General features: G+C 42.3%; 1 protein-coding gene across 4 annotated transcripts; it reads left to right on the top strand.

Moving 5' to 3' along the window:
* The first annotated feature begins 8,225 nt into the window (after positions 1–8,225).
* LOC106562310 (AP-2 complex subunit alpha-2) lies at positions 8,226–26,165 on the top strand. Of its 4 annotated transcripts, XM_082957822.1 has the most exons (24): positions 8,226–8,440; positions 9,759–9,827; positions 11,691–11,833; positions 12,073–12,266; positions 12,446–12,575; positions 12,855–12,956; positions 13,139–13,247; positions 13,399–13,549; positions 13,673–13,841; positions 14,006–14,143; positions 14,319–14,501; positions 18,450–18,547; positions 18,855–19,086; positions 19,484–19,657; positions 19,827–19,997; positions 20,358–20,545; positions 20,696–20,767; positions 20,975–21,057; positions 21,165–21,255; positions 21,398–21,520; positions 21,699–21,815; positions 22,421–22,490; positions 23,398–23,532; positions 24,946–26,165. In XM_082957822.1, exons 1-24 carry the CDS (start codon positions 8,374–8,376, stop codon positions 25,021–25,023), a joined length of 3,087 nt encoding a protein of 1,028 aa, XP_082813948.1. In that variant the 5' UTR covers positions 8,226–8,373; the 3' UTR covers positions 25,024–26,165. The 4 variants fall into 4 exon arrangements, with proteins under 4 accessions (XP_082813948.1, XP_082813950.1, XP_082813949.1 ...); XM_082957824.1 differs by lacking the exon at positions 19,827–19,997; XM_082957823.1 differs by lacking the exon at positions 20,696–20,767.
* Positions 26,166–27,293: the final 1,128 nt, after the last annotated feature.

Genomic DNA, 27,293 nt, shown 5'->3' with positions numbered 1-27,293 from the left:
CTGCAAGTTGATTTTGGTTCAACATTTAAGTCTATCAAAATATAAAGCCCAATGAAATAAGGGCCTATTTTGACTCCTTTATTGACAATGCAATGATGGGTCAGGGTGCAATCAGATTTAATCGTTGACGTCTTTGTGTGGACAACAGACACCCTTGTGATAAATGCATGGTGACATTATGAGTTGACATTGACAAGACCCAGATTTCAGACAACTGTGATGTCCTGGTTTAGCACCTTGAAGGGATGAGCCTTTTGAGATGCATTGAGATTGGAGAGCAGGATTATTGCACAGCATGAGATTTACTTAATCTGTGTCTCTCTCTTCTCTTCCACATCGGCAACAACCAGGCTGAGCCATGAGTAACCATGTCAGAGAAGCTTCCATGGCTACCATGACCTTCACACTGAAGACGTTTCAAATATTTGTCTGTTTGAATCTTTGCCAAGCATTGAAAAGTGTATTTGAAGATCTGTTTATTGACTGGTTGCTCAAACCTCTCTTTTCTTCTGTCAGATGTTTTTATTGAAGGAACACATTTGATGTACAATAGGTCCCCCACCCATCTTTAATGACCCTCTGTTAACCAGACTCACTTTCCAGAAAAGCTCAAGCTTGTCTAAAACCTAGCCCATGTGAGAAGTCAGTCTGAGAAGGTGAGGATGATGAGAGCGAGCCAGGGGCTGAGAGAGTCTCATTTTAGGAAGGGCTGCATGGGGATTACTGGACTCTGATCCTGTTCATCGCTACCCATTGACCCCCACTTTCTCCCCTCTACACTCCTTCGCACCCTTTCAGTCAATTTGGCCTCAGTATATAATGACAGATGAGAATTGAATTCTAGTTTAAGGTGTGTTATTAAAATCATGCACCAATTCTCTCACCATTTCAAATGTCTTAATGCATTTCCTTAATATGATTCAACGCATGGAAGAAATGGAATGAGAATAAACAGCAATGGAACATACACTCCCATACGTATGTATTTGGACAGTGAAGATAAAACTTTTAATTTAGTACTCAAGCATTTCGGATTTGAGATCAAATATTATATTTGAGGCGACAGTCGAAAATGATACCTTTTATTTTAGGGTATTTTAATACATACAATGGGGTCTGAAATTATTGACAAAAAAATATAGATATTTATACTATTTATACTAATACAATTGCTCAGAGAAAGTGATTTTGTTTAACAAGTCATCAGTTTTTTTCTCAAAAAGGTAGGGGTCAGAATTATTGACGCCCGTTTTCAATATCTCACCTTACTAGAACAACGGCACTGAGCCTTTTTCTAAAATGTTGGAGAACACATTGGGAAGGATCGTAGACCATTATTCCATACAGTATCCGTCAAGATCCCTGATATCTTTTGTCTGAGCTTATGGACTGCCCTCTTCAATTCAAACCACAGGTTTTTAATGGGATTCAAGACTGAGATGAGATCGCCATTGCAAAATGTTGATTTTGTGGAATTTGATGTGTGCTTAGTGTGAATAATGATAAATATCATACCAAATATCATGTTTTGGGGGCATGATCTTCGTGCATCTGTAACTCTCTCACTCATCATTATTCATGATGCCTTCATGATTATCCATAATCATGGTAGCATCCACATTAATGTAGAAGTGTTCAAGAACATATTATATTCTTATTTACAATAAAAGTGACTCCAAAATGACCTATTACATTATTTATCATTCATTTCTATTGGGCAGAAAATAATCTGAAACACAACCAAAACAAAATGCAAATGTTTCCAACAAGTTTGTAGACACAAGCTTGATGTAGTCATTGCGTGCTAGGAAAATGAGACCAAATACTAAACCTTTGACTACATTTAATACACTAAAAGGGTAATTTGCCCAATTACTTCTGACACCTTCAAATGGGAGGACTAGAGACATAAAGTGCTGTCATTTCTAAACGGGTAAACAGATATGTATATAAAATACCACCAAATAAAATGTGACATTCTGTACTATCACCTCATACCTTATAAAACATTTGATCTCAAATCCAAAATGCTGGAGTGTAGAGCCAAATTAAATGTTTTAGCTTCACTGTCCAGATAAATACATAGGGGAGTGTACATAGCTCTTGACTAAAACGGAAATATTGTCTAGACCAGTGGTTCCCAAACTTTTTATTATCCCGTACCCCTTCAAACATTCAACCTCCAGCTGCGTACCCCCTCTAGCACCAGGGTCAGTGCACTCTCAAATTTAGTTTTTTGCCATCATTGTAAGCCTACCACACACACACTATACAATACATTTATTAAACATAAGAATGAGAGTGTGTTTTTGTCACAACCCAGCTCGTGGGAAGTGACAAAGAGCTCTTATTGGACCAGGGCACAAATAATAATTTAATAATAATCAATAATTTTGTTCTTTATTTAACCATTTTACATATAAAAACCTTATTTGTCCATTGAAAATTGTGAATAACTCACCACAGGTTAATGAGAAGGGTGTGCTTGAAAGGATGCACATAACTCTGCAATGTTGGGTTGTATTGGAGAGAGTCTCAGTCTTAAATCATTTTCCACACACAGTCTGTGCCTGTATTTAGTTTTCATGCTAGTGAGGGCCATGAATCCACTCTCACATAGGTATGTGGTTGCAAAGGGCATCAGTGTCTTAACAGCTTGATTTGCCAAGGCAGGATACTCTGAGCGCAGCCCAATCCAGAAATCTGGTAGTGGCTTCTGATTAAATTACATTTTCACAGAACCGCTTGTTGCAATTTCGATGAGGCTCTCTTGTTCAGATGTCGGTAAGTGGACTGGAGGCAGGGCATGAAAGGGATATAGTGAATCAATTTGTTTGTGTCATCCGTTTCGGGAAAGTACCTGCGTAATTGCGCACCCAACTCACTCAGGTGCTTCGCAATATGACATTTGACATTGTCCGTAAGCTTGAGTTTATTTGCATACAAAAAATCATACAATGATGGAAAGACCTGTGTGTTGTCCTTAAGAAGCTCCAACTTCTTAATCATAGCCACAATTTTGTCCTGCACATTGAATATAGCTGCAGAGTCCCTGTAATCCTAGATTCAGATCATTCAGGCGAGAAAAAACATCACCCAGATAGGCCAGTCGTGTGAGAAACTCATCATCATGCAAGCAGTCAGACAAGTGGAAATGATTGTCAGTAAAGAAAACTTTAAGCTCGTCTCTCAATTAAAAAAAACGTGTCAATACTTTGCCCCTTGATAACCAGCACACTTCTGTATGTTGTAAAAGCGCTACATGGTCGCTGCCCATATCATTGCATAGAGCAGAAATTACACGACAGTTCAGGGGCCTTGCTTTAACAAAGTTAACCATTTTCACTGTAGTGTCCAAAACGTCTTTCAAGCTGTCAGGCATTCCCTTGGCAGCAAGAGGCTCTCGGTGGATGCTGCAGTGTACCCAAGTGGCGTCGGGATTAGGGTTGCACATTTTGGGAAATATTCAGAGGTGGAAACTTTCCGTGGGTATTAACAGGAATATATGGGAATTAACAGAAATATATGCAAATTAATATTGATACCATTTACATGTAGATGTTTTTGCATTGGATATATTTACCATATCATATGGAGACAGAAACATAAACCTTTTACTTTATCAAAAGTATACATAATTGCAAATGATTAAATCCTTCCAATAGAAATAAAAATCATACTCTGTGGCCTCATCTTCACAGTCACTTTTCAACATTGTTTAGGATGGCTCGTTGTCAGGCTCAAAAAGCCTCAAATTTTCCCTGATAGCCACCAATTTTTCAACCCTTGTATTGCTCAGCCTGTTGCGGGCTTTGGTGTGTGTGTTCCCAAACAAGGACCAGTTGTGCTCTGAGGCGGTTGATGTTGGTGGGATTTGGAGGCTGACGGAGGCAACAGGGGAAAGAGCCTCAGATCCACAAAGTCCCTTCCACCAGGTGGCTGATAAGATATGTTGGCACGACTGCCATATTGCATCTCCATCAAAAAGCCCTTGCTTGGAAGTGTACTTCGCCAGACTTCCAAGAACCTTGCCCTCATCCAGGCCAAGGTGGTGTGACGAGGTAGTGATGACACCATAGGCCTTGTTGATCTCTGCACCAGACAGGATGCTCTTGACAGCATACTTGGGGTCCAACATGTACGCTGTGGCATGTATGGGCTTCAGGCAGAAGTCTTCACGCGTTTTAATGTATTTCAGAACTGCAGTTTCCTCTGCTTGGAGCAACAGTGAAGTAGGTAGGGCAGTACGGATTTCTTCACTTACATCTGCAAGCAGAGTCTGAACATCAGACAGGATGGCATTGTCTCCCTCAATCTGTGCAATGGCTACTGCTATAAGTTTCAGGAGTTTCAGGCTGTTTACCACTCTCTCCCAAAATACATCATCCAGGAGGATCCTCTTGATGGGGCTGTCCATATTGGCAGACTGTGATATGGCCATTTCTTGGAGAGACTCCTTCCCCTCCAGGAGACTGTCAAACATGATGACCACACCACCCCAATGGGTGTTGCTGGGCAGCTTCAATGTGGTGCTTTTATTCTTCTCACTTTGCTTGGTGAGGTAGATTGCTGCTACAACTTGATGACCCTTCGCATACCTAACCATTTCCTTGGCTCTCTTGTAGAGTGTATCCCTTGTTTTCAGTGCCATGATGTCCTTGAGGAGCAGATTCAATGCATGAGCAGCACAGCCAATGGGTGTGATGTGAGGGTAGGACTCCTCCACTTTAGACCAAGCAGCCTTCACGTTCACAGCATTGTCTGTCACCAGTGCAAATACCTTCTGTGGTCCAAGGTCATTGATGACCGCCTTCAGCTCATCTGCAATGTAGAGACTGCTGTGTCTGTTGTCCCTTGTCTGTGCTCTTGTAGAATACTGGTTGAGGGGTGAAGCTGATGTAGTTAATTATTCCTGCCCATGAACATTCGACCACCCATCATGGATGATTGCAATACAGTCTGCTTTCCCTATGATTTGCTTGACCTTCACTTGAACTCTGCATCCAGCAAATGAGTAGATAAAGCATGTCTGGTTGGAGGGGTGTATGCTGGGTGAAGAACATTCAGAAATCTCTTCCAATACACATTGCCTGTGAGCATCAGAGGTGAACCAGTTGAATACACAGCTCGAGCATGACTTTCATCAGCATTTCTCTTACTACGTTCCTCCACTGAGTCAAAAAAACTTCTGATTCCAGGAGGACCATGAGCTGTTGCTATCGATAAGGTGTCTGATTCACCTTGAATAGAAGTAGAGGGACTTTTATCAGAGGTTGCTTGTTGTCAGCGCTGAGGGAACTTTATGCACTAGGCCAGATGATTATGCATCTTTGTTGCATTCTTCACATATGATTTGGCACAGCTTTTCCTTCTACATTAGCTGCAGTGAAATGTCTCCAAACATCAGATAGTGCCGGTGGCATTTTCCTGTAAAGATTAGAAAAAAAATTGTAAAAAAAACAACAAATACAATTCCATGTACAGATAAATAGTTAAGCAGTTAGATTAAACAACTCCTTTGTAAGATAAATGTTTAAAATGAAACATGTATGGAAACAGGTGAATTAACACGCCTCAGTTAGCAGGCTCAAGCAAGCTAAAACCCACATGGTATCAAAAACTAACTAGCAGAAATTGTTAACAAGTTAGAAATGATTTAAACACACTTTGCTGAAGTCTATATTTACTAGTTAACAAAAAATATTGTATGTCAAATAAAACATATTCACCCCACCCAGTATTGTACTCAAAACTTACCAGAAAGCATGTAGTGGTGTGGGCTCAATAGCATCTCATTAGTGTGCAAGATCTTGAGAATCAGCTGTACATGTGATGGAAGAGTGCACTGCACATGTGATGGAAGAATGCACTGTGCATGCAGAGAGTTGCAATTCCATTGAATTGGGGATAGTTTAACCAAAGACCTAGAATTGCCTTATGTGTATCCCACAAAAAAGGTTCACTGTTATAAGTTAACTTTTTTTTAATGAATTTTAGCAAAAATCCCCAAATTCGAAGGCTTAACTTCCCATGGGAAATTTCCAGAAATGTACCGGAAAGTTTCTGACCCTTTGCAACCCTAGCAACTGCTTGCACGTGCGTTACCACTTCCCTATGTTTCCCTGTCATGGCCTTTGCTCCATCAGTACAGATACCAACATGAGCAGCACGTTCGGCTACATACGGACCGTTAGTGGAACTCCCGCGAGAGAGTAACGGTTAATGTGATTGGATGTTAATTATTTGATCAGACTACCTGTATTTGACATTGTGTTGTTATTTGAACTCTAGATGGTTTAATTTTATTTTTGGCAGTGAAATGAGGCTACTCAGGTGAGAAAAAAAACCTCACCCAAATGTATAGCCTAGTTGTAAAATATAAATGGACTGTTTGAAAATGTGAAGGAAAAAAATGTTAAAAATTAGAAATGTGAATCACATCACATTTTTATTTGGTGTACCCCCGACGGCATTGCACGTACCCCGTACCCCAGTTTGGGAATACCTGGTCGAGACGAATAGCATAATAGGAGCAGACTTTGGTAAAATTATGTACATTTACCCTACTATGCAAAGGTTTGAAAATGATGTTTAATTGTTAGGTATAGTCCTAGATTATTTGTGCTACATTGTCAATGTTTTTTGTATACCTTGGCTTAGATTCACGTGTAGAGGAGATGTTAATTAAAAAGACTGAGTGTATGCACCTCTCTTTCAGCAGGAGAGTGTCTTTTGTCAGAGCCCTTTTTGAAGAGTCTTCTATTATGGGGGAGGAAAGCTATGCTCACCCATCTGATTATCAGAAAACCTGCTTTTCATCCTGTGCCTCTGCATCTATCACCCATGTGACAACCATAATGAAGCTTCTATTCTCCCCCTGTATCCATTGGAACCTATTTGATAAACATTGAACACCTGTCTGTCACCTTTATATAAGAAGTAGACTCGTGTAAAACAAAGGTTAAGAAATACCTCTTACTGTAACATCTAAAAAAAACATGTTGGCCAACTGTCTAGATCAGATTACACAATAAGCATGCAAATCACTGTTCCAGGAACATGGTGTAATTATAGGACTGTTGACACTAGATATGCAGTATGAGCAGACTTCATAAATTACGTGGAGGGACCTAATTGAAGTGCACTGTATTTGTCACTGATGTTGGAATGGCTGATACTGTGATGAGTCTGGGTTGATGGGTAAGGGAGGATCTCATGTACGCTACATGAATACATTTGTATGCAATAATTGACTGTCTGTATCAGTTCACCTGGACAATATTTCCCTTCTACTGTGAGAGCTGCATTTTGTCTCGCCATAACTGTTTTCCATATAAACAGTATAGCCATGGCTGAGCCACGTGAAAGCAGAAAGACAGGTTTGACGTAGGAGGATAGGCGGCAAACATGTGCAGTCAAGAGAGTGGACATTATGAGAAAATATGAATGCATGGTTCAATGAAAATTCAGGCTGTCAGGTCCATTTTGTGCAAGACATGGATCCACAGGATGAATGACAGCTAAAGGAAAGCTCTGGGGCAACAGTGTACGAGAAGTCAAATCATATTAACTGTATGGCCATAAACCTGACGGTGGCCGTTTAATTCAGTCTCCCTTCCTTCTGTAGGCAAATAGGGGTCCGTGCTTTAGGAAGAGGAACAGAGATAGGCCCTACCACTGTCTCTAATTATAAGACCGCATCATCATTCATGAAACTGTGCATGATACAACTGCCCCAGCCCCCACCCAAAGAGTTTGTGTTTGCATGCAACATAAGATTTTCAAAAGTGGTGACAGCAGCACCACCATGTGAAGGACCAAGGGGGAAGAAAAAAAATCAATCTCAACAGGGACACACGTTTCACAAGATGAAACTTGTTGAAAATGTTCTCAAAATAAATACATACTGAATAGGCCTGCAAGATACAAAAAAGGGATAACCTGCACATAGATTGTAGTACCATGCAGTCAAAATGACTGAATCCACATAATAAAGTGACATGTATCTGTGGTTATCCGTCAATTTGTTGTTTTTACTGTCTCTCTCTCTCTCTGTCTGTCTGCAAGATTATACTAAGTAAAAGTATTTCTGAAACAACATTCACCATGCATCAATAACACCAATCACTGTACTTGAAATGAGTGGCCTACTGCACCACTTTTCACGCCCTGGGAATCTTGAGTTGGCTCATTCGCTCTAAAAATGCCTGTTCTCTGACGTTTACACATCCTGAGTCCCCAGTCTCTACTTAGTCTCTACTTGGCATGTCTCCGCCTCTTTAACAGAAACCTACTCCCGAACAACTGAAATAAAGTTTATTTACGGTCTGACTGCAGAGAATAGGCTAACAAATAAATATCGCGTGGAACAAAATGCCTGCAGTCTCTAAAGGAGATGGAATGCGTGGCCTCGCTGTGTTTATATCGGACATTAGGAACTGTGAGTAGTTGATGTTGACTTGTTGATTAGCTAGCTACAGTTCATTTGGGAGGAATGCAAGGCTAGCTATGAAACAAGCTATCCCACGTAAAGACACACGCGCGCCATGTTTAACTAGCTAGCTACTTAATTAATACAACAAATAACGTGTGGGTAGTTCGCTAACTACCTAGTTACCTAGCAAATAGCTAACCTGCCAACGTCAGTTAACGGTACTGTAGCTAACAGAGTTACGTTAGCTAGCAAACTGACGTTAGCCATGATAGCTATCCAACGTTAGCTAGAGATTGAAGCAAAAATAGCGCACAAAGGACGGTAACTAACTATGTTTTCCTAAACAAACTTCCAACATGTGAAATAAAGGTAAATAGCTAGCTACAGACAGCCAAGTCAAGATGTTACTGTATTAGTTATACTTAGCTAGCTGGTTTAATGTCACGCTAAGTTAGCTAGTTTAGCAAACTAGCCAATGGGCGTGGGTCACACATAGTCAGGAAATAAAAAATGGCATGGTGACATTCATCATTTTGGCTGGCTGGTGTTACATCGTTGTAGATTGATAATTTACACATATTTAGTGCTGGGTATATCTGTAATCTAGTAGCAAACTAGTGACCTACAAATGTTTTCTGACTAGCTATCTAATTGGCTACCTTTTTCTCTCTAGCAACTAACATCATGCTCTGTCAGTTAATGAGTGTGTATTCCTTCGACAATAACAATACTAGTCGCTGGATTGCATACACTACCATAAAAAGAAAACAGCTGCAGTGCAGGGTTTTGTAGTGGTGGGACTGGGAACTTTCACCTAGACGAGAGCCACGGAAGTCTAAATGTGCTCGGTGAGCAAATTAGTCTATTTAGAGCAGTAGTTTCCCTGCATAAATCCATAGCAGAGACAGTGAAGGTTACCAACTTTCTATAACTTCAATGTAGGTGTGAATGAGGCATGCTACAGAGCCATGCAGAAAAACTGATCCTAAACTGTAGGTCTGGGTCTGATCCTCCGGACCCAGGTATGCTCTCCTGACAAATCAATGCCGTAATTTAGACATCTTGCTACTAAGACCATTGCTCCTGAAGGGTATCCAATTTATTTCTAGACCTCACCTCCCTAGTTCATGGTGCATAGGCACATCAATACACATACTTTGCAGGAAAGAAACAATCAATTATTTAGCCCAGTCTATGAGTATTGTGATACAGCCAAACTGTTCCATTCCACAAGTTCTGTCGTTCAGGCTTGCAACTGCAGAACTTGTGGCCCATACAGGTGACAGTGAAGATATAACATAACATGTTTTATTTTCCATTTCAGGTAAAAGTAAAGAAGCAGAGATCAAGAGAATTAACAAAGAGTTGGCCAACATCCGCTCTAAATTTAAAGGTAAGTCAAGCAAAAGCCCTTAAATCTGGGTGTGAACACACTTTGGTGTCTGATGGTTCCACATAAAGTTTGTGGACACTGACACTAGTCACTTAGATTAACAGTGCCCTCACAGGAGATCACCATGCAGCTACGCTGAATGTCAGAAGTGTTCTCTACCACCTGTTCTGTCTAGCCTAAAATAAGTCTGCTGTTCCAAAGTGAAAATGGATAGTGGCTTCTATAAAATCAGGTGACTTGTGTTTTGGTGGGTAGAAAACATGTAGGGCCTACCTGCAAAGTTGCTTTTGATGGGTTTATGGGCCAGCTCATTTTTATCATGAAACAACACATTTGTATGGAAAGGCTTGCCTTCCAAACTGATGGAGTACTTAGGCTACCACTGAGGCAGGCTATTTGGTTAAATAATGACTACCCCTAAAAAGCAACTTCTTATTTTGAATATGTGTTCTAGTGTCAAAATGTACTACATCGTAAATAGGATAAATTTGGTCATGAAGTCAGTCTTGTCCAAAACTGAGAGTTGCGAGATGATTATATATTTTTTTACTATCTCATGGAATGAAGGGTACTGTAACAGTTTTCTGTGGTTTGGGTTTATTTTAATCCTGCCCACAGCTGGCAGTTCCCAAGTAGGCTAATCATACATTTGGAGCACAGCTGCACATGACCCAATCGTAACACCCATGATCATTTTGGTTTCACATTCGATATCCCTATGGGACATGGGACAATATTTTAAAAGGTCAATACCTCCAAATTTCAATGACAAAGAACGCACCCACCAACTATAAATTGTATAAATTCATAAAATATAGTGCCATTTACATTGTATAATTTATTGACGGTCCCTAACTATCCCTAGAGATAGGCTATATAGGTTCAGTGAGGCAGGGAGAAGCTAAAGGGCATAGCCGGACAGGGAGAGTTGTTGAGTCAACTGTTCTGTCAGGAAACTGAGGGGGGCACAGTATGTTAGCAGGCTGGAATCCTTTCCTCTGTTTTCCAGAGGAACTTCCTGTAGAGCTCTACAGAAAATCTTTCATGCTGTTTTTCTCTCTTCTCCTTTTCTTTGTCTTTTTCTGTCTTTCTCTCCTCTTCTTTCTCTACACACATTCATTAAAGGTTTTATGATTGTGATGTAAACATCTTCATGTTTATCTTTCTTTGAACCAGATAATACTTACTTTACGTGGAAAGTTCATAAACGAGAGAGAGAATTATAACCTTATTTTAGAGAAACTAATCCTTAATGTGGAGCCCCTCCTAATCTCTCTCATGGGACAACGTCCCAAACACAGTGGAGGTGGGGTTCCAGACAGGGGTGGGGGCTCCATTAAACCCCCACTCTCAGAATGCTGTTGCAGCTCTTCATGCTATAATGTGCGTTGGTCTACATTTGTTAGCGCACTTCAAGGTTTCCTGTAAGCGGCATTGGACATACTTTATTTATTTGTGCTACATTCTGAATCCGTCATTATTTTCATTGCACAGCTGCACTCATTTGGCCTCCCACCATTTGCCCTCTCACCAAGGTGAAAAAAGTGCTGCACTCAGCTTCCTGTCTTGTGGTGCTGACTCACCCTCTCCTCAACTACAGTCGGTTGTGGGATTGATTTACCTAGCAACATGGAATGTAATACTTTTATCTATTCCTACGTGGGTTTCATGTTTTTGTTCCCTTTATAGGAGTGGTTAGCATGTTGCTCTTTTAGAAGGGAAGAACACTAACGCTCCGTGCTCTCAAACACGTGATCAGTCATGGTGACTTGGCTTGCCTTAAAAGTATTCTTTCCTTCCGATTTTTTTTTGTTGCTTCTAAATCTTCATAGTCATGACAACGACCTTTCTGTTTTGCTGCAGGAGACAAAGCACTAGATGGATACAGTAAGAAGAAATATGTGTGCAAGCTGCTTTTCATATTCCTTCTTGGCCATGACATCGACTTTGGCCACATGGAGGCAGTCAACCTGCTCAGTTCCAACAAGTACACAGAGAAACAAATTGTGAGTAGAGAAGCCAGCCGGTCTTTGAATTTGTTTGTGTGATTGTGAGTGGATTAAGTTATGTATCTAATTGTGTTATAAACAGTGTTTTGTCCAATCTATTCTCAAGGTTTATGTTAAGCTATTATGATAACTTGGATAAGAGCGTCTGCTAAATGACTTAAATGTAAATGTAAATGTAACTTCCATTTAATTCCTTTCAGGTTTGATAAACGCTTTGTTTCTATCCATATCCACAGGGTTACCTGTTCATCTCAGTGTTGGTCAACTCAAACAGTGACCTCATCAGCCTTATCAACAATGCCCTAAAGAATGACCTGTCCAGCAGGAATCCCACTTTCATGAACCTGGCCTTGCACTGCATTGCAAATGTGGGCAGCAGGGAGATGGCTGAGGCTTTTGCAGCTGAGGTGCCCCGCATTCTGGTGGCTGGGTAAGAAAGGGTAGTGGTGTGGAGCAGACTTATCCTAATGACTGAGGTACCCTCTCTGTCAGTTTAACATTTGAGGCTGTAACTTTGTCAGGCCTTTTCATAAAAATAAAAAAACGAAGCTATGTGCCAGTTAAGTGATGCTGATGTGCTGTCATAATTTGCCAGGGTTTGTCTTGCAGGGACACTATGGACAGTGTGAAGCAGAGTGCTGCCCTGTGCCTACTGCGTCTCAACAGGACCTCTCCAGACCTAGTGCTCATGGGCGAGTGGACCGCCCGGGTGGTTCATCTGCTTAATGACCAGCACCTGGTACGGACTGCCATGGGGCCAGGGGTTATTATGCGAGGACTATGGACCTTTGGTTTTAGTCAGGGAGATTTGGATCGGTGGGGTGTGGAGGAGAGGATTCTTTCACCATGTCTTTCTGTCTTCATTGTTAGGGCTATGTTTGAGCTAAATTAATAGTTTGTAGGCGTAATGAGGGGAAAACATTGCATGCAAAAAAATTGGATTGGTTTGTGTATAGTGTAATATTAATGATTAGCTGTTTCTGTGTAATGGCAGTTGTATTACTTCCCTTTTGCGCAGGGTGTGGTGACCGCTGCCACCAGCCTGATTACCACACTGGCACAGAAGAGCCCAGAGGACTTCAAGACCTCTGTCTCCTTGGCTGTAGCCAGACTCAGCAGGGTAATCATATGGCCGTGTGCAGGACTTTTCTTTCTTCTTTCATCAATATGTCACGTTTTATTTCAGGTTTTGTCCAATGTCTACTTTTGACCATTGAATATCATTATTAACCTTAGTTATTAGTCAGTTGTTTGCTTGAGGCGTAATGTGTTAGTCATGTCTCATGTCCTCCTGTTCTCTAGATCGTCTCCTCGGCCTCCACTGACCTGCAGGACTACACCTACTATTTTGTTGCAGCTCCTTGGCTTTCTGTCAAGCTCCTGCGTCTCCTACAGTGCTATCCTCCGCCTGGTAAGAAGCTGTGTCAGCATGATGACATGCGTGTTGGGTGTTTGACTGTGTGAACATAATATTACTCAGAAAAGGGCTGTAGTGTTGACGGGATGAACATAGTTGTGCTTTCATCTGCGACCCCCTTCCTCCCCCTTTCCTGCCCCCTCAGAGGATGGTGCGATCCGGGGCCGTCTGACCGAATGTCTGGAAACCATCCTGAACAAGGCCCAGGAGCCTCCCAAGTCGAAGAAGGTGCAGCACTCCAACGCTAAGAACGCTGTGCTGTTTGAGGCCATCAGTCTAATCATCCACCATGACAGGTCAGTCCCTCTCCCAGTTGCAGCAGCTACAGAGGACCAATGTATTCAAGAAATGCAGTTTGTATGTGTTGAGTTGGACTGTCCTGGTGACAATGGCACCAATGTCTGTCTTTCTCGCTACAGCGAGCCCACTCTGCTGGTGCGGGCCTGTAACCAGCTGGGCCAGTTCCTCCAGCACCGGGAGACTAACCTGCGCTACCTGGCCTTGGAGAGCATGTGCACCCTAGCCAGCTCCGAGTTCTCCCATGAGGCCGTTAAGACGCACATCGAGACGGTCATAAATGCCCTCAAAGTACGCTAACACACTTGTACCTGCATTCACAAGATACATATGCCAGTCCTAGTATTCAGTGTCTTCTTTAGTACATAGTGTATGCATGCCTGTGTCTGTTTTGTTCCTGTTAATGTGACTCTGCTTTAGTCCTGATGTTTGTTTGACCTGGTTGAATCCTGCAGTCGGAGAGAGATGTCAGTGTGCGTCAGCGTGCTGTGGACCTGCTCTATGCAATGTGTGACCGCAGCAACGCCAAACAGATTGTAGCAGAGATGCTCAGCTACCTGGAGACGGCAGACTATTCCATCAGAGAGGAGATAGTGAGTTCTAACCCAGTATCTAACCATTTCTCTAATAATTTCACCAACCAAAAGTTTATGATAGCTTCATGTTTTAAATGCCACTGAGATAATTTGGAAGAATACGATCCACAGAACTAAATAAAAACATGAATGCCATCGTTCTTTGATCTGTTAAGACTACCTCTCACCACAGGTGCTAAAGGTGGCCATCCTGGCAGAGAAGTATGCAGTTGACTACACCTGGTATGTTGACACCATCCTCAACCTGATCCGCTTCGCTGGGGACTATGTCAGTGACGAGGTCTGGTACCGCGTCATCCAGATCGTTATCAACAGAGATGAAGTGCAAGGTTATGCTGCCAAGACAGTGTTCGAGGTGCTTATTTTATTTTAGTGAATAATCTGTCTTTAACCGAGCCATGGGGGAACATCTACCTAACTCATTGTAACCTAATGTTTGTCTGTCTGGATTGACTAATGGTGCTTCTGTTCTGATGTAGGTGGGTTTCCTTAATCATATTCGTTTTAAGCAGCTCACTTCCGATGCTCATCACAGGCTCTGCCTGCTTGGATGTGACCTGTGAGGTCAGGGGGATGGAGAGCGTCATTCACTATTCACCACTAAACCTGTCTATGTCTTCTCAGGGAGGAAACTATGAGCCCGCCTTGTGCTTTGGTACAGCAATATGAGATGACTTGATTCTCTCTTCAGTCTCTCTGCTTGTGTCTGTCTCACTGTCTCTCACTGGTAGGTCACTGTAAGGTCCTAAAACAGACCCATGCAGACTGCTGCTCCATCCCTCCATCCCAGTTTTGTGGATGTGTAGTCTTGAGCCCTCCCTCCTCTCCAGTGTCTTTCCTCCTTCATTGCCCATTATCTCTACCACTGCATACTCTGACATCAGATACATTGATGTCTACTGCAGATATACATCCTTTCAGAACCAGCGAGACGCCTTCCCATTTTTCCTTTAGTCTGTTCCACCATAGTTTCAGCTGTGTTTGTTTTATAGTTACATTTGTCCCCATGTTCAGACTTGCTACCCCACATGCTGGTCTGCCCAGATTGAATCTCAACTTCATGACATACCCATCATGGAAATGCCCTCATGTGCATGTTAAGATCTGCTGACTGATATGTTCTCAGCCCCGTATCCCTCCACTCTGGTAGGAGTTTGTGTGGGATTCGCTTGATACTGTTTTGTTGTGTTGCTCCAAAATCCCCAACCATCCACACACTCCAATCCATTATCCTATTTCATACATACAGTTGAAGTCGGAAGTTTACATACACCTTAGCCAAATACATTTAAACTCAGTTTTTGACAATTCCTGACATTTAATCCTAGTAAAATGCCCTGTTTTAGGTCTGTTAGGATCACCACTTTATTTTAAGAATGTGAAATGTCAGAATAATAGTTGTGAGAATGATTTAATTTCAGCTTTTATTTCTTTCATCACATTCCTAGTGGGTCAGAAGTTTACATACACTCACTTAGTATTTGGTAGCATTTCCTTTTAACTTGGGTCAAATGTTTAGGGTAGCCCTCCACAAGCTTCCTACAATAAGTTGGGTGAATTTTGGCCCATTCCTTCTGACAGAGCTGGTGTAACTGAGTCAGGTTGTAGGCCTCCTTGCTCGCACATGCTTTTTCAGTTCTGCCCACAAATGTTCTATAGGATTGAGGTCAGGGCTTTGTGATGGCCACTCCAAAACCATGACTTTGTTGTCCTTAAGCCATTTTGCCACAACTTTGGAGGTATGCTTGGGGTCGTTGTCCATTTGGAAGATCCATTTGCGACCAAGCTTTAACTTCCTGACTGATGTCTTGAGATGTTGCTTCAATATATCCACATAATTTTCCTGCCTCATGATGCCATCTATTTTGTGAAGTGCACCAGTCCCTCCTGCAGCAAAGCACCCCCACAACATGATGCTGCCACCCCTGTGCTTCATGGTTGGAATGGTGTTCTTTGCCTTGCAAGCCATCCCCTTTTTCCTCCAAACAAAGCAATGGTCATTATGGCCAAACAGTTCCATTTTTGTTTCATCAGACCAGAGGACATTTCTCCAAAAAGTACGATCTTTGTCCACATGTGCAGTTGCAAACCGTAGTCTGGATTTTTATGACGGTTTTGGAGCAGTGGCTTCTTCTTTGCTGAGCTGCCTTTCAGGTTATGTCGATATAGGACTCGTTTTACTGTGGATATAGATACTTTTGTACCCGTTTCCTCCAGCGTCTTCACAAGGTCCTTTGCTGTGCTGGGATTGATTTTCGCACCAAAGAACGTTCATCTCTAGGAGACTGAAGGTGTCTCCTTCCTTAGCGGTATGACGGCTGCGTGGTCCCATTGTGTTTATACTTGCGTACTATTGTTTGTACAGATGAACGTGGTACCTTCAGGCATTTGGAAATTGCTCCCAAGGATGAACCAGACTTGTGGAGGTCTACAATTTTGTTTCTGAGGTCTTGGCTGATTTCTTTTGATTTTCCCATGATGTCAAGCAAAGACGCATTGAGTTTGAAGGTAGGCCTTGAAATACATCCACAGGTACACCTCCAATTGACTCAAATGATGTCAATTAGCCTATCAGAAGCTTCTAAAGCCATGACATCATTTTCTAGAATTTTGAGATAGGATCCCGGTAACGGGATTGCTTGACAAGATAGCAAAAATCGAATAATTTCAATTTCTCAAACAATCAACTATTTTGCACCATTTGAAAGATAAACATCTCCTTAATCCAACCACATTGTCTGATTTTCAAAGAGGCTTTATTGTGAAAGCATAAAGTTAGATTATGTTAGGACAGTACATAGACAAAAAATGACACACAGCCATTTTCAATGCAAGGACAGGCGTCACCAAAAGCAGAAAACCAGCTAAAATTATGCACTAACCTTTGACAATCTTCATCAGATGACACTCCTAGGACATTATGTTAGACAATACATGCATTTTCTGTTCTATCAAGTTCATATTTATATCCAAAAACAGCATTTTACATTGGTGCGTGACGTTCAGAAAATGTATTTCCCGCTAAAATGCCGTTGAATCAGCACAACAATTTACAACAATACTCGTCATAAACGTTGATAAAATATTAAACTGTTATTCAAAGAATTATAGATTAACATCTCCTGAATGCAACCGCATTGACAGATTTCAAAATAACTTTACTGGGAAAGCACACTTTGCAATAATCTGAGTACTGTGCTCAGAAAAATACACTACGCAATACAGATAGCCGCCATTTTGGAGTCATCTAAATGCATAAATAGCATTAGAAATATTCACTTACCTTTAATAATCTTCATCAGAAGGCACTTCCAGGAATCCCAGGTCCACAACAAATGTTGTTTTGTTCGATAAAGTTAATAATTTATGTCCAAATAACTCCATGTTGTTTGCGCGTTTTAGTAAGCTACTCAAAATGTAGGACGTGCGAGGAAAATGTCACGACAAAGTAAAAAAAAAAATCTATTTACGTTCGTTCAAACATGTCAAACGTTGTATAGCATCAATCTTTAGGGCCTTTAGAATGTGAAAATTCAGTAATATTCCAACCGGACGAAACCAGTGTCTTGAAAAACGTTTTGGAACAGAGCTACCTCTCGCGTGAATGCGCGCCAATGAACTGACATCCTTCCCTGGGTTACCAACATCCCAGCCTTCTTGTTCGGTCTCTGTTCATCATAGACGCCTCAAACAACTTTCTAAAGACTGTTGACATCTAGTGGAAGCCTTAGGAAGTGCAAAATGAATCCTTAGTCACTGTGTTCGATTGACAATGACATGAAAAACCTACAGGCACCAGATTATTCATTTCCTGGTTGTATTTTTATCAGGCTTTTGCCTGCCATATGAGTTCTGTTATACTCACAGACACCATTCAAACAGTTTTAGAAACTTCAGAGTGTTTTCTATCCAAATCTACTAATATGCATATTCTAGTTTCTGGGCCAGAGTAGTAACCTGTTTAAATTGGGTACGTTTTTCATCCGGCCGTGAAAATACTGCCCCCTAGCCCAGACAGGTTAAAGGCACAGTCAACTTAGTGTATGTAAACTTCTGACCCACTGGAATTGTGATAGTGAATGTATAAGTGAATTTATAAGTGAAAATAATCTGTCTGTAAATAATTGTTGGAAAAATTACTTGTGTCATGCACAAAGTAGATGTCCTGACCGACTTGCCAAAACTATAGTTTGTTAACAAGAAATTTGTGGAGTTGTTGAAAAACGAGTTTTAATCACTCCAACCTAAGTGTATGTGAACTTCTGACTTGAACTGTAACTCTGACTCTCTTTCCTTTCCACAGGCACTCCAGGCCCCAGCCTGCCATGAAAACCTGGTAAAGGTCGGAGGGTACATTCTAGGGGAGTTTGGGAACTTGATAGCAGGAGATTCAAGGTCAAGGTTAGTAACCAATCAATGCCATATATTTCAGTGATCCACTGTTATTCTCAGTTGGAGACAGTGGAGGCAGCTGAGGGGAGGATGGCTCATAGTAATGGGTGGAATGGAGTCAATGGAATGGTATCAAAAGCATGGTTCCATGTGGTTTATTCCTTTACATTGACTCCATTCTAGCAATTACGAGCCGTCCTCCCCTCAGCAGCCTCCAGTGGTTGGAGAAATGTACAGTCAATAATATCCTTTGGAGCTGAGAACAGACGTCATTCACTGTGTGTCATCCATTGTCCTTCTTGCTCGAACTCCTTAGTCCACTCATCCAGTTTGACCTGCTCCACTCCAAGTTTCACCTGTGCTCGGTGCCCACCCGGGCTTTGCTGCTCTCAGCCTACATCAAGTTCATCAACCTGTTCCCTGAGGTGAAGGGCACCATCCAGGAGGTGTTGCGCTCAGACAGCCAGCTCCGCAATGCAGACGTTGAGCTACAGCAGCGTGCTGTGGAGTACCTGCGCCTCAGCTGCATCGCCAGCACTGACATACTGGTCAGTGACATTCCACCCTGCCTTTGTGCCATTATAAGCCTGATTGATTGCATTTATTAGATCATTAAAAGTAGTAGTATGCTCTGCTGGAGACATTACATGCATAAAAAATTAACTAGCATAAAAAAAACGAAGCTTGAATGCTTATTTCCATTGTGGTCCTCTATGGCAGCGAGCTAGCAGGTGGGCAAGATTAACACTTTTACATTTAATGCAATTAAAAACAACAGTTTTATATTACACTTAGCTGTTTGGTTTTTAATTGTTCAGAATACATCCCACAGAAAGTCTTTGTTGGTAGATAGACTATAATTCGGAAAAGGACACTGTAGGGCCTCCAGTTCCTCCAACACAGGTCATGATCTTCATTCCCCATTCATTCTGTGCTCCCCTCAAGGCCACGGTGTTGGAAGAGATGCCTCCCTTCCCTGAGAGGGAGTCCTCTATACTGGCCAAACTCAAGAGGAAGAAGGGACCAGGAAACCTGCATCCTGATTTGGATGAGAACCGCAAAGAACGCAGTGCCAATGGGGGTACTGCAGACCATAGCAGCACTACCTCAAATGCCAAGGTATTACTGTTGTCATGTGTTGTTTACTTATTAGAGCCTCCTATTCCTCTCCTTTCAGGCGTGTACATTTCCTATTTTTCTGTCCTGGTGTTTTCCGCTGTCTTTTCAGTAACTCTCCTCAGCTCTCTCGTTCTGTCCTGCCTTCACTGTTTCCTCCTCTGTTCATTAGAGCTCTCCACTCTCGTTTGTTGGGGATCTTCTGGCCCCCGCCTTGACCGCACCCCCCACCAACCGGCCACGTCCGGTCTCCTCTTCCTACCTCCTGCAGGCCCCCCTCACCCCCATGCCCCCCCAGGCCTCTGCTGTCCCTGTGCTGCTCTCTGCTGGGCCCCTCTTTCAGGTTCTGGATGCTCATGCTGGGTTTTTTACTTGTCACTTCCCTAACTTTAAAACACTGTCCTAACAACATCATGTAATCTGATCTGCTCACGGAATAAAGACAATTCCAGATGCTAAGATGACGCATTGCTTTTGTGTGAGCTTGATTACTTACTTAAGTTTTTACGGATAATTTTTTATTTTTGAGTCCTAAGTATAGTCCTAATAATTATAGATCCTCCCACAGAGGTTTGTTTTGCATGGTGTGTGTGTGTTGCACTGCTCTGTACTTTCATCAGCGTAAGACCAATTGGAGCGGTTGATTCATCAACCCATCTTGAACCTCCGAAGTGAAGTAATTGTGACCGTTACCTCTCCTAAGGTGGCCGCATCCCCCACTCCCTCCACAGACCTGCTTGGCCTGGGCAGCACCATCACCACTCAAAACTCTGCCCCTCCTGCCTCCAAGGGGACAAGCCTGCTGGTGGATGTTTTCTCTGAAAACATAGCAGCCTTTCCTGTAGAGACACCAGTGGCAGTGGGGCCTGTTGCAGATGAGAACTTCTCCAGGTAAGAAAGAGTGTGTCAGTGGGTCAAATATCAGAGGGAGGGAGGGGCTTTTTAACTGCATTGATCCGTCATGGAGCTTACTAAAACCTGGTGTGAATGTGCTCCTCTCGCCCTTTACATTCTCGCTGTGCATCTCACTCTTGGCTTCAGTTTCCTGCCGAATACTCCACAAGTAGCATATGCCAACGCCACTCTGCCCACAGCAGAGGAACCTGAAGACAAGTAAGAGACGTCATCAGTGGAGTCTGTTCAAAACACTTGCATGCTCACAGCAGATTGCGCTGGTGAAAGGGACATTAGTTACCTCCCTACTGTACACTGCGGGACTCTTGGCATATTGGTTGGAGTCCAATCCTGGGAGTCAATACAGTACATTAAGCCCAAGATGCCAGATATGAGATGCTTACCACTTGCACCATTCCCTTCCAGGTTTGTGTGCAAGAACAATGGTGTCCTATACGAGAACCAGCTCCTCCAGATCGGCCTGAAGTCTGAATTCAGACAGAATTTGGGTGAGTAGGCCTCAGCAAAAATACATATGCACCTAAGAGTGATTATGATCAGGTTTTGACCATTAGATCTTAGGGTTCAATTAATTCTCCTTTTTTCCAACATACAGGTCGGATGTATGTGTTCTTTGGTAACAAGACATCAACCCAGTTCATGAATTTCGCTGCCTCTGTGGTCTGCCAAGATACTCTGCAGGCTCATATCCTTTACTAGAAGCTCTTATGTCATTTTCATCAATAATTTCCGTATGCTAATAAATCCCTCCCAGTTTATATTATGTATTGTTTAGGGGTGGCCATTTACTGCTCCCTATTGTGCCTTTTTCTTAACTGTTCCCCTACAACTGAATGTCCATGCCAAGCCTGCAGACCCCACTGTGGACGGGGGTGCACAACTACAGCAGATACTCAACATTGAGTGTATGTCTGACTTTGTGGATGCACCAGTGCTCAACATTCAGTTTAGGTAAGAACTTATTTTCCTCCTTTTATGTGCTTTTATAATACATTGAATATTGGAGTTTGTTTCAGTGTGCAACTATTTGCTAGATTGGCGTTAAATGTTTGCATGAACGTTGTTGGAAATGCTACTGTATTGGTTTCCCAGTTATTTAGCGTTGTTTTACTCCTGTTTCTACCCACAGGTACGGGGGAACTCTCCAGAGCATTGCTGTTAAACTGCCTATTACTTTAAACAAGTTTTTCCAGCCTACAGAGATGACATCGCAGGAGTTCTTTCAGCGCTGGAAACAACTTGGAGCGTAAGGAAACATATCTCTGCTATATGCTTGGTCATATATTACATGTTTTTCTCTCTTTTGATATGGACACACTATTCCCTCTGACAATGTGCCAGTTTACTCTTCCTCGTATTCCGAGGACACAAAAGGGTTCATTCATTCAGATTGTCCTGCATGTGTAAATATTGATATAAATAGTGTGTACTGTCTTCTACTGTATATTTAAATGTGAAGGAAATGCCAAAAGAATAGGTACACAGTGTCTTGTGAAATTATTCTATTAGAGCTTGAGCAACATTGCCAAGAGAAATAGATCAATGTTTCCCTAGGAGTGTGCAGTCTGTGGCGACTATTAAACAATTCACTGGTATTCCAGAAAGCGCTTCTACCAAATATTGATTTATGTAGGTGGTATAGGTCAGTGAAATACAACTTAATCTAATGCATTTTAATTAAATGCAACTAAATGTGAAAATTGCGCAACAACATCAAAACGTTCACATGGAAATACATTTGTATCAATTTTCCATCATTCAGCAACAAGGTAAAACCTAGTGTAGTTACACATCCTTAACAGCTGAGGGCGAAACTGCTAGTGGTATGTGACTGACTTTCTCTACCCACAGCCCTCAGCAAGAGGTACAAAAGATTTTCAAAGCAAAGCATTCCATGGACACAGAGGTTACCAAAGCCAAGGTGAGATCCCTTTATGATTAGAATTGCTATGGAGATTTTGTCTTGACTTGTGTTGTTTTGTTTTTTGTTGATAGAAATGAAAGACGGAAGTGAAGAAACTGAATGAAGGTCACCCTGACTTCACTAGCAATACTGTGTAACATGCTGACCACACCTCCTGCGTGGCATGGACTCTACAAGGTGTTGAGCGTTGCAAAAGATGTCCACATGTTTTTGGAGGGGGTAGCCACTTGACTAGCTGTTCAGGAGTGTTATGGCTTGGGGGTAGAAGCTGTTTAGAAGCCTCTTGGACCTAGACTTGACACTCCGGTACCGCTTGCTGTGCGGTAGCAGAGAGAACAGTCTATGACTTGGGTCGCTGGAGTCTGACAATTTTTAGGGCCTTCCTCTGACACTGCCTGGTATAGAGGTCCTGGATGGCAGGAAGCTTGGCCCCAGTGATGTACTGGGCTGTACGAACTGCCCTCTGTAGTGCCTTGCGGTCGGAGGCCGAGCAGTTGCCATACCAGGCAGTGATACAACCCATCAGGATGCTCTCGATGGTGCAGCTGTTGTCGGAGTAGAGAAAACACAATTTTGTGTGACTCAAAATTCTACAAAGATCCGGGAAGAAAAGAACCTTGTGCATTTCATGTAAAATAACCCAATGTTTATATCCTAGGACAAATTAGCTAGCAACAGCAAGCTAGCTAAATGTCCATGAATGTTTCATGTGTTTCGACCTGTCCCCAAATTAGTATAGTTGGTTCAGAGTTTGTTTTGATATTTCAACATGTGTGTCCTGATCGCGTCTGGTGTGAGTTGACAAAATCAATATGCGCGTGATGACGCACGTGCGCCCGGTCTAGTCAGCATGTTGGGCTGTGTTGTCGATAGTCTTAACTTTGATCTGGTTTTTGTTTTCCAGATAATGGGCTTTGGTGCTGCTTTGCTGGATGGGGTAGATCCAAACCCCTCCAACTTTGTGGGCGCTGGTGTCATCCATACGAAGACCACCCAGGTTGGCTGCCTCTTGAGACTGGAGCCTAATACTCAAGCACAGGTATGTAGCCCTCACCTCCCTCCAGTGAGAATTACTCTCCACCCCAGTACCCTGTCACCAACTCTTTTCTCAACCAACTCTTTTTCAATATCCAGACAAAGTATTTGACCCACCTATTTCAAATCAAATGTTATTTGTCACATGCGCCGAATACAACAACTGTAGACCTTACAGGGAAATGCTTACTTACAAGCCCTTAACCAACAATGCAGTTTTAAGAAAAAAATAATAATTAAAGAGCAGCCGTAAAATAACAATAGGCTATATACAGGGGGTACTGGTACATAGTCAATGTGCGGGGGCACAGGTTAGTTGCGGTAATATGTACATGTAGGTAGAGTTAAAGTGACTATGCATAGATAATAAACAGAGAGTAGCAGCAGCGTCAAAGAGGAGGGGAATGCAAGTAGTCTGGGTAGCCATTTGATTAGATGTTCAGGAGTCTTATAGCTTGGGGGTAGAAGCTGTTAAGAAGTCTTTTGGACATAGACTTGGTGCTCCGGTACCACTTGCCGTGCGGTAGCAGAAAGAACAGTCTATGACTAGGGTGGCTGGAGTCTTTCACAATTTTTAGGCCCTTCCTCTGACACCGCCTGGTATAAAGGTCCTGGATGACAGGAAGCTTGGCCCCAGTGATGTACTGGACCGTACGCACTAACCTCTGTAGTGCTTTGCGGTCGGAGGCCAAGCAGTTGCCATACCAGGCAGTGATGCATTCAGTCAGGATGCTCTCAATGGTGCAGCTGTATAATTTGTTTTGAGGATCTGAGGACCCATCCCAAATCTTTTCACTCTCCTGAGGGGGAATAGGCTTTGTTGTACCCTATTCACGACTGTCTTGGTGTGTTTGGAACATGATAGTTTGTTGTGGATGTGGACACCAAGGAACTTGAAGCCCTCAGCCTGCTCCACTACAGCCCCATCGATGAGAATGTGGGTGTGCTCGGTCCTCCTTTTCCTGTAGTCCACCATCATCTCCTTGATCATGTTGAGGGAGAGGTTGTTGTCCTGGCACCACACGGCCAGGTCTCTGACCTCAGCCTATAGGGAGGTCTCATCGTTGTCGGTGATCAGAGCTACCACTGTTGTGTCATCGGCAAACTTAATGATGGTGTTGGAGTCGTGCCTGGCATGCAGTCATGAGTGAACAGGGAGTACAGGATGGGACTGAGCATGCACCCCTGAGGGGCCCCTGTGTTGAGGATCAGCGTGGCGGTTGTGTTGCTACCTACCCTCACCACCTGGGTGCAACCCGTCAGGAAGTCCAGGATCCAGTTGCAGAGGGAGGTGTTTAGTCCCAGGGTCCTTAGCTTAGTGATGAGCTTTGAGGGCACTATGGTGTTGAACGCTGAGCTGTAGTCAATGAACAGCCTTCTCACCTATTTAACCCCTCTCTCTCTCTTATTTTTTCAGATGTACCGCTTAACACTAAGGACAAGCAGAGATACTGTGTCACAGCGCCTGTGTGATCTGCTCTCAGAACAATTCTGAACTGCTTCCAGATCAGGTCTTCTTAACTGATTTACCACAGAGCTGTACAAGCTCCCCCTGCCACTTGTGAAGACACCACATGGTTCATAACAAACAGGTCACACTTATCCTTCCCGTCTGTCTCATTTAAATTGGAATTGATACAGTGTACAGTGTAAATTCTTTTTTATATTTGACTTATTATAAATGTACTGTATATCAAATGACTTTCACATACTTTACTAGTATTTCACTACGTTAAGTCTGCCTTATGTCCATGTGCGCTCAGAATATTTACGGCTTTGCTTTTGTTGTGGAAAGGGCTTAGTCCTCTCTCTGTTCTTTAAAGACATATTGACTGGAAGAATTGGAGTTCATGGGGGACTGGCAAGAAAATGCCTTAGTTGTCTGACCCTCTTCTCCAACTGAGCAATGATTGTGTCCATAGATGTGCCTATTTTGTGTTTCAGATCCAGGGTTACAGTTACACAAGCATACATGAAAAGATGTCATCTTATTTAGTTCTAAGGATGGCAGCAGTCTTCTCTGCTCTTGTCTTACCTGAAAACAAGCCCTGTCCCTGAACACGTTATGACCCTATTGCAAACCCTTGCCATTGTGTATGATTTTTTGTGTATGGGGATGAGATTTTAAATTGCAGCGGTCATTATATAGATATTAAGGGACTGTTATGAGAAATCATCTTCTTGCTAGTAATGTGTGTGTGCTTATGTTCAAAAACAAACCACTAAGGAATTAAGTGGCGGCATTATATTCAAATATTCATACAATTGTGTGTCCAACCAAAGCTGTTCTCTGTCCCAAATCAGGGGGTTATTTGTATCTAATATGTCTCTCGGACATGTTTTGTATCTAATGAAATCTTTTTTTTTTTAAGACAGGCCATTTAATAGAGCACTGAAGAACTATAAGCGTACGCAACGCCCAATTTACAACAGGGTTTCGTCGCCTGTGGCCTTTGCAATCGTATGGCTGTTGGCTAACTGTAGTTTAAGTTGTTGGTACATACTGAATCACTTCCTGTCCTCCCAGTGCCTTTAAGTTATATGGGTTAAAAACTATATATGTATCAATGGCCAAGGCTTCTCTGCTCCCAATGATATTACAGATGTTGCCAATTAAAGTTGATTGTGTCACTTTTACTCTTTTGACCTAAAAATGTCCTATTGTTCAAGTGCTAATTTACGAGGAGCCAGTGTTTGGAGGATATATTGGCACAGGTGTTGTTAGGTCCGAGGCGAAGTCGAGGGCTGGCAAACCATGCCAATATATCCTCCAAACACCGGCTTCGAAGGCATTATCACTTTTATACACGGGTTAACAATATTTTCAAGTAATTGACATATTTTGATTAAAAAGGTTATTTTTATGAATTTATTCATACTATTTCATCCTTCCACAAAATATTGTCCCGTCACAAATCTAGGGTTGCTACCCAAGCCGGCTGGTCGTTAGTTCTATCGGTTTAGTTGCTAGACCCAGTTGTTCAGTCTTTTTGTTCTGTATCTATGGACGCGACCTAGTTGTTCGTTCTAAATGTTCCGTTGCAGTACTGGCTGGCAACGCTCTTCTCCTTTGCTTGCTAGCTAGCCAACTACGGCTAACTTACAGTCACGTCAAAAAGTGCTGCCTGAATAACACCAAAGTAGCTGTATTTGCATTTGTTTTCTAGTGACATTTATTTGGATACATCCATAACAGTGCGCTAATCAGGCACGATTTTGCCTGGCAACGATAATATGCTCACTCGTCAGGACACTTGTTCAGAGGAGCTAGCCGCCAACACAATCACTTCAAACTGAAGCTGGAAAGACTGCAAACTAGCTGCACTTTGTTTCGTTTGACCTTTTTTCAATTGACATTTCTTTGTATATATCCATAAAAATTGATGCCCGCTGATTCATGATTTCGACTGGCAGAGAAACGCTGCCTCTGTCTCGTCCCGACATGTTCATTACTATGGGACAGCTGGAGATAGAATTTGAATATTGAAACAATATCGCAAATGTCGGAGAGACAGACAGCAAGTTTTATACAAATCTCCGCTGTTCAAAACGAAATATTAGTCTAAAATAAATGAGATAATGTCTAGATGCTTTTTATTGTGGAGATCAAGTTTATAAAGTGCCTGGCTAGGCTGATGACAGTGGATTGCATAGTCAGATGGAACAGAGTAAATAGGCATTTTAATGTCATAGATTTAGCCGGTGGGAACTTGTGGAATAGACACTGGCTGGAATGTGGTTTTAACCAATCAGCATTCAGGATTA

The sequence above is a fragment of the Salmo salar genome, chromosome 11, assembly GCF_965601325.2.
Source record: "Salmo salar chromosome 11, fSalSal1, whole genome shotgun sequence".
Classification (NCBI taxonomy): domain Eukaryota; kingdom Metazoa; phylum Chordata; class Actinopteri; order Salmoniformes; family Salmonidae; genus Salmo; species Salmo salar.
This window is presented reverse-complemented; position numbering and strand designations above follow the sequence as displayed.

Bases quoted from the DNA above. Each gene is read 5' to 3' on its own strand.
- LOC106562310 (XM_082957822.1), top strand. From the start codon at position 8,374: ATGCCTGCAGTCTCTAAAGGAGATGGAATGCGTGGCCTCGCTGTGTTT. The intron at 8,441-9,758 runs GTGAGTAGTTGA...TTTCCATTTCAG, and splicing joins TATATCGGACATTAGGAACT to GTAAAAGTAAAGAAGCAGAG. The intron at 21,058-21,164 runs GTGAGTAGGCCT...TCCAACATACAG, and splicing joins TGAATTCAGACAGAATTTGG to GTCGGATGTATGTGTTCTTT.